General features: G+C 40.9%; 1 protein-coding gene across 2 annotated transcripts; it reads right to left on the bottom strand.

Moving 5' to 3' along the window:
- Positions 1 to 394: 394 nt before the first annotated feature.
- On the bottom strand, positions 395 to 6,492 carry dtx3 (deltex E3 ubiquitin ligase 3). Of its 2 annotated transcripts, XM_026154721.2 has the most exons (5): positions 6,014 to 6,492; positions 5,761 to 5,801; positions 4,507 to 5,309; positions 1,881 to 2,098; positions 395 to 1,734 (listed from the first exon to the last, which is right to left on the bottom strand). In XM_026154721.2, the coding sequence occupies exons 2-5, from the start codon at positions 5,771 to 5,773 to the stop codon at positions 1,659 to 1,661; spliced, it is 1,110 nt and encodes a 369-aa protein (XP_026010506.1). In that variant the 5' UTR covers positions 5,774 to 5,801; positions 6,014 to 6,492; the 3' UTR covers positions 395 to 1,658. The 2 variants fall into 2 exon arrangements, with proteins under 2 accessions (XP_026010506.1, XP_026010509.1); XM_026154724.2 differs by lacking the exon at positions 5,761 to 5,801 and having other exon boundaries at positions 6,014 to 6,147.
- Positions 6,493 to 7,780: the final 1,288 nt, after the last annotated feature.

Below are 7,780 nucleotides of genomic sequence, written 5' to 3'. Positions count from 1 at the left end.
AGTTGTGTAATGCATAGAAATGTTTGCACAGTAGCTTTAGTAAACTACAATCCTGTGTCCCAAAAATATCTCAGTTGGTCCCTTAACTAAAATAAAGGGAATGACAACAAAATGAAAGTATCTGATGAACGGATCTGACCTAAATTAACTAAAGTGGCCGCTAGCCAAGCAAGTTACTGCACTTAGCAAATCACTTTCACACATATAGACTGATCGGTTCTGAGGGGTTTTCCAGCATTTGGAGTACAAGAATGTTTATGGTGAAGCTAATAACATTATTAGCGTTAGTATACATATCTTCATGAGCTGTGTAGCATTTGCACTGAAAGCCAGATAGTATAGCTACAAACATAATGCTGCTTGCCTATTAACTAACATCAAAATAAGCCCAAACCTATGTACTATCCATCAGGAACATCATGCTTGATTTTTTTTTTTTTAAATCAAAAAATCAATGTAAGAAAGGCACAACAAAATGAGATCAATATCCCAGCCTAAATTAGAATTATTGTTCTCGCACAATTTCTTTTTTCTCTCTAACCACCGTGTATTTTAGAGTACTTATTTAGATAAATTAATTGAAAACAGTTACCTCATTTTAAATGAGAAGATTAGCAGGCAAACCTCCCAGTTTGACAGGAACAGAGGCATGGATATTTAAAGAGCTTTTGTGCCTACGATTTGGTTTAACTGGTCTATATGCCCTTGATATTTGACATCGTCATAAATCTGGTAATCAGAGTAGCACATTACTTACAACTGATGTAATGGGTTCAACACTTGGGAGACATCTTGAAATAACCAGCGTGACCAATGGGAAAAACCCAGTGGGAAGTCCAAATGCAAGTTAAAAAGGTGCTGCTATGAGACATCATTTAACATTCTTCCTGTTTAAGCGAAAATGAATGAAGGGTGAAGAAGACACACGAATGAAGCAATTGACATCACCTTGTAGCCACTTTGTAGGGGTTTGCCCCGAGCACTCTCAAAAGAGGAAGCAAAAACCGTTATTTCTACTTAAGTGAAAAACATACTTCCTTACCAAAGTGCCTGTGAGTGCTTTAGATTGCAACATCTTCAGAAAATTAATTCAGTTTATAGAAGCAGTGCTATCCTTGCGACATGAGCCATGTACTGACCTTATAACGTGGAATTAGTAACAACTCAACAAACATTTCTGGGGGGGAGGGGGGGCAATTCAACAAAATATGTCTGCTTATATAAGAAATAAGATGATCCCCAGAGAAGAAATACACATTAATATAACATAAACGTTAACATTAAACTTAAGATTTCCTAAACAATATTAAGTACCATGAATTCCAACAAATCACAATGCTCTTAAATATGTGCGTCACAAATCAGTCCCTGCTGCCAACAGTGGAAGCTGTAATACAAGGATGCACTGCACTCCCGAGTATTTTCTTCCACGTGTAGCACTGGGATAAACTGAAAATGAGCAAACTGAGGAAGTGAACTAGTGGAATGATATGGGCTCTGCTGCAGCATTAGACTCCTGTTTGCTGAGGTCTTTGTCTTCAGTCATCTTTTAAGAGACGGGCAGTCTCAAGAGCAAAACCTGGAGCTGAGTCATGTCCACCGCAAGGACAATCAGAAAGTCCTACAAAATCCTGGAAGAGCCTGTCGCTTTCCTGCCATCAGTCCGCTGTGATGCCCTTCTCTCTGAGCTCCTCTGTCACTCGCACCAAGTACGTGGGGTCAGGATAGCCGAAACTGTAAGAAGGAATAAAAAGCCATCACTGCGCCGGTATGAGTTCAAGCTCAAGTAATAGTGGCAACAACTGACAGCACATCTCTGTCAAGAACATGGATGAGATGCGTCACTAACTGTTCACCTCCAGCTGAAAGTGAGTACATACCAGCGTGGCCCGCCCCATATTGAGGTCTTGTGGTGAATGTCATTCCAGGTGATGACGTTTTGCATGCCCGTAGTCATGGAGGTACCGATGGTGAAGATAAGGCGCTGTTCAAAGGCCCGGCGTAGCAGGCCCAGCACACGGTTCCCCTCAGGGCTGTCAGGGAGGTAGGCCACACGGTCTGTTCCTGGGTACCGCACACCCGGGTTGGGATGTTCTGGCTATTAAGAGTTAAAGTGTGATGAGCTTATAAACGCATAAATGGCTTTAAACAATCAAATGCCTCAGTTCTGGGGCACTGCTACACATCCAGGTCTTGTATTTTTAGCCATATTTCACACAGCAGGAATGTGTTTTTTATATAATCTATTACAGCTACTTTGTAATTTTGACAGTTTCTTCAATCCAGGAGAGATTTTAGGAAACAACTAGAAAGTGCATTTTCTGAAGAAACTGCAGTGTGAATGCTTGAATCTGAATGTATGCATTGAAATGAAATAATTACTGAATTTAAGTTAAAAATTTTGAATGAGATTAAAAAAAAAAACCCGAATTTAACCTGAAAACAAAAGTGCTGAACTGCTAAAAGCTGAAGGTTACACAGAAGAAGAAGTTGGAAAAAAGCTGAAAATGTTTTAATTGTAAATTAGAAAACCCTAAGAAATGAGAAAAGAACATTTAGAGTCAGAAAACATCTGAAAGAATATTAAAAGGTCATATTCTTTGAATCACTGAATGACTAAAATGTGATCCCTCCACTTGGATCCACACAGTTTAAAAAGTTTAAATGTCTGAGCTTTGAAAGACAAGATGTTGGAAAGAGAACAACGATGGCGACGTTTTGAGGGTAAAATGATGGCTTTAACACTGTGGACACAGCAGCAGTTGAAAGAGAAGTGCTTAAGATGAATTTTGGCAGAGTGGCAGGCAGAGCTCGTTAAGCAGGCAGGTGTGAGCCTGGTTGCTATAGTGACCGCACCCAATGGCTCCATACACACGACACAGACATGCACCTCACTTTTGCTGCTTAAAATGAACAGAAAAGTCAGGCCGAAACAAATCGCTCCCAAATGAAAAGTACATGTCGTACTGACAAAATTCTTTCACCGTGAGCGACAGCCATGTCTAGTCTACCTAATTCTCAGTTTTCATGCCTGTGGAGCTTATTATATGGACGTGGTGACAGTGTAAAGACACCATGCTCTTCTGATTTTCAAACGAACCTTCTGAGCCATTTTAACATTAGAGTCTATGGAAGAGTTGGAGGGAGGAGGCTGTGCATTGGTGACATTTATGAAAGAACCATAACACCTAGGACAATAGTAAACACATTGGATGAAAGAGGACAGCCATGGCTACGTTTTGAGGGTAAAATCATACCTGTAGAGCAAACGCTGCGGACACAGCAGCAGTTTTAAAAAAGATTTTAAGATTAATTTTTTTGCTCCTCTCACTCTAGCAGTTGAGCTGCCTCACTCTAGCCCCAACATTCCGTCCCATACACACCCATTATAAACTCTGAAACGGGTGAAAAAACATCATGAAACTTAAACTGGAACTGAAGAAAAAGTATAATAGATATTGAAAAGATAAATACAAGTTGAATAGTTGAATGTCTTGTCTTCGTTTTAAAGTTTGAATGGTGGCTCTATGTGAACGTATGTTGAAGTAGTAAGAGTTTAAAAATGAGTAAGTTGAATGAGAATTTGAAGGGTCTCCCCATTGAAATACATGGGAAATTTTTGTTGAATAAAGTTGAATAAAATTAAAAATATAAATGTTAAAAATGAGAAAAATAGAAGCAATGTTGTCCAAAAGAATAGGAATCTAACGGTGTTTGAATGGTTTTTCTAAGTTGAACGGTTTTGAAGGAGTAGGCTTTCAAAAAACGTACGGAAAAATAAAATATAATAATAATAATAAAGATTCGAATAACAATACTGTGAATGCTTTTCAAGCATTCACACTAATAAAGACAATCTTAAACCTTAATTTGATAAGAGATAAGGCACCTGTGGCACATTCTACCCCTTCTACTTGGCGTCTGTTTCCTGGGAAGGTAAACCCCACAAAAGTGCAGTTTATTTTTTCAGGGGAATTCCGACATTGACACTTGTTTAAATTTCCTACTGTGTGGAAACCAACTTTCGTTGTCAACAGATGTTTTCTCAGCTCAAGTTTGACGTTTACACAGTAAGACACAGAAAAGCTGAATGCAATCTAGCGTGACAGGCTTTGGAGAGATTATGACCCTTATTATGTAGATTATCCTGCATCCTTAGAATAACCTTTTAAGGTTAATGAACTTCCCTCTGGAAACTGTAAATTTGTGGCTACATTAAAGGTCATTAAAGTCAAACAGCGAGACATCAGTCATGACAGAAAGAGTAAATATACGCAGTCAAACTGAGGAGAGAGACTGTCATCATATGTGCAATATGGTTTATTTTATGCCAAAGTAAGACTCTCTTACATAAATACACTCCTATTCTTAATTATTCACTGGAATTCTAATGATTAACAATGTTTAACAATCTGAATTATAAGTCCAACAAATTTCTTTACACACACACAAATGATTACTAAAACTTTTTCCCCTGAGTTGCATCTACTGTCCACATCTACTCACCGACTGTAAGCCAGGAGGGAAGCTGTAGATGATGCAGATACACCCATAGCCTTCATGGCCAGGAAGCTCCAGATCAGGATCTCGTTCTACAATCATCGAGCCATTGGCAGGCTGATTCCCAATCAGCTGCCCATACACCAGCCGACAGACGGGACACGCTTTCTTCACTTTAAAGGCTTGATCCAGGCAACAGCGACAGAAAGAATGGCCACATTTTTCCAGGGTAGTCTTCTCCACTATGTCCCCCATGCAGATCGAGCAAGTATTACTGTCCTCGGTTTCACCGTGGGAAGCCATGCTGGAGTCCACATCTTTCCTCTGGGCAGCCTCGTGGAGCATGACGCACGCCTCCTCGTCAACAGGCTTCTTTAACCTCTGCTGCTGTCTCTGGGAGCGCCGAGGCTGGGGAGGTGGAGGCTGGAGCAGGCTCCCCTCTCCGTTCTGCTCCAGGACTCCCACACAGGGCAGCAGAGCCCTCTTCCTCTTGGATCCCCCCTCCTGTTTGCTCATTTCTTTGCGGGCACAACGGCATAAGTCAATGAAAGCTTTTCGCGTCTCGCTGGAGATGGGTCCATCCATCACACCAGCCCCGACGCTCCTCGAGCCTTCCACCGGCTGCAGCCGAACAGCACAGCAGCCCCCCCTCTCTCCTCGCCTAATGATACCAGCACTCATCCCCTGCTTGTGCTGGAAGTCAATGAGCCAGGGCCGCCCAGCTGCAGTCAGGTAATCCCACACTGCCTGTGAAACCAGCACCTCATCACTGCCCTGGCCAGCACTCACACTCATCTCATCAGAGGAAACTGCACAGAGAGGCACATGAAAGTCATCAGTGTTTGAGCAGCAGAAGCAAGTTCAAACAAAAAGTGTTGCTTTTTCATAAGCATTCATCTTTTAATGAGACATGGCCGCAGGAGTCTTTTCACCTGTGCTGTTTTGTGCTTTTCTATATAATTTAGGCGCTCAGGCACACGCACATAAAACCACCATAGCACTCGCTGTGTTTTGCCTGCAGTGTATCTGTGCATGAGAAATTAATCTACGTCTATTTGCAGCGGATTCAGAAAGAAACATAACAGCGTCGCGGCACTGCTGAAGACGTATCAGCTGTTCCCAAATTCAGACTGTAAACAAGGGAAACTTAATCCCGTCACACGCGCGACAACACGAGGGGGGGGAAAGCCCACTGACAGCGGGGGCCACACGCAACAAAAACACTTGAGAGTGACACTTGTTTTGTGGTGAAAGGGTTACCTTGTGATCCCATAAATTCCTTCAATCGCGAATAAAGCGTCCTGTTGAACAGAGAAAGAGAGGAAGAGACTGAAGCACTGGAATAAACGTAATCACAGCTGCTCGCCGATATTTACACTGAGACATTCTCCACCGCGGCGGCAGCGATATCGCAACATTAGCTTAGCCTCGCACACATTTAGCTTGAACATTTAGCTAGCCTAAGTGTCTCCACCACACCAACCCCTCCACCTCGATCACTTCGACACCTCACCCTTTGCCGTAGCTCGTCGCTGCCTGTCAGGGAGGTTTCTGGCTGGATTAAAGAGCACTGAGCTCCATCGGAGGAGGCCTGTGTTGTTGTAGTTCTTAGTTATTGTTGTTGTTAAATCTGACGTACTGCTGCAGTTAAGCTAATCTTTTTGTAGTCAAGACATGATTCACATCTCTGAAGGATTTAAAACGGACGTTCCCCAAACCCTGCGCCTCCTCTTGTCAGTCACGCCTGTGTTTGCCTTCCTCATACGTCCTTGGCGTAACACGGAGTAAATAGCATTTGTAGTTGCTCTTCTTATCTGGCTCCGAGCACACTAGCCGTGTGTCCGCCTTTTACAGTCAGATAATTTGTTTCTCCTCTTCATTCTGCCCGCTTGTGTCTGAGCTTTCTAATGTAACCGTGCCCTTTCTGTTTAGCGCGTGGCAGCAAACATTATTAAGGAAACTAGGACCTACGAGAAAATGTGACCAGGAAGCTCGTCACTAAGCTGACGTGATTGGCTGACAAATGGTGTGTGTGTGTTTAATAATGTGATTCATTCTGTAATGTCATGATTATCAGCTTTTATGATAACAGAAGAATACATGGAGCATGACAGCTTCTATGTGATAATTTATTTATTAATGTCACAGTTCAGAATGTTCTGTATACTACAAATAACAATACTGATATCTGTCTACTTATCTATCTAATCTAACTGGATATCTTATCCAGTTTAGGGTCTTGGGGGAGGATAGGGTAAGAATTCGGATGCACACTGGACAGGTTGCCAGGGCTAACACAGGGTTAGAAAAACAATGTAGTAAGCATATGCACCAGTAACAATATATTATTTGGAACATGGTTATCATTTACTATTCATCCTGTGGTTACTAAACAATGCAAAAGTCTTGAGCCATCCTTCATTTGTTTATATTTTTTTATCTACGAGAATAAATGGCAAATAGATCATATTTAATAATGTGCTTATTAGAGCAGCTATTTTATTACCAATATCAAAACATTAATTAAAAAAAATCCCTTCTCTTGTGCTTATAATAAGGTTACACGTTTTTCTTTTACTTGCCTGTGTTTATAATTTTTCTGAACAATAACCAAGATCTGAGATCAGGGTTGCATTAATGGGAGATGACAGTAATCCGCCATCATCCTGTCATGAATTTACTCTGTCCTTAATGAGGCAGCAACACGGAGCCTGTTAAAGGAATTATTAGCCCTCACAGAGAGGAAAAGATAAGGCAACTCACTGCTCGCAGAGATGACTGAGGAGATACACCACATTAAACATCTGTTCATTTTCATTACAACACTTTCTTGCCAATTTATCAATTAAACAGCTATTGAGTCTATAGGCATCAATCAGTGTTTGTTCGTAGAACAGGAATAGAAAACATCAGTTTCCTATTCACTGTGATAATAAAGGTTTCCTTTAAGCCTAAATATGTCTTATAAAATACAGCTCAATATTATTAACCAATAAAAGTGAGCCCTTTGACATTTCTCTTATTCTATATAATTTTTACTTGTTTTCTTTAAGCTAATTTGTATATTAGTTCTGTTTCTTGGCGTTCTATCTTTCTGAAATAGATAGCTCCATTGACTCCATCAAACAGATCACAAGTAAACTTCTGACTTTAAAGATTTTTCCTGTGTGACAGGAATACATACGATCCTTGAGAAACTGGGACTATTGTGGAGGTCTGCACTAAAAAGCTTGTAAAGAGATCAAATTAATATTGAGCAGAACTGAATTTAGCCTTTTGG

Source organism: Astatotilapia calliptera, chromosome 20 (assembly GCF_964374335.1).
Source record: "Astatotilapia calliptera chromosome 20, fAstCal68.1, whole genome shotgun sequence".
In the NCBI taxonomy this organism is placed as follows: Eukaryota; Metazoa; Chordata; class Actinopteri; order Cichliformes; family Cichlidae; genus Astatotilapia; species Astatotilapia calliptera.
The sequence above is the reverse complement of the archived record's forward strand: the minus strand, read 5'-3'. Positions and strand labels throughout refer to the sequence as shown.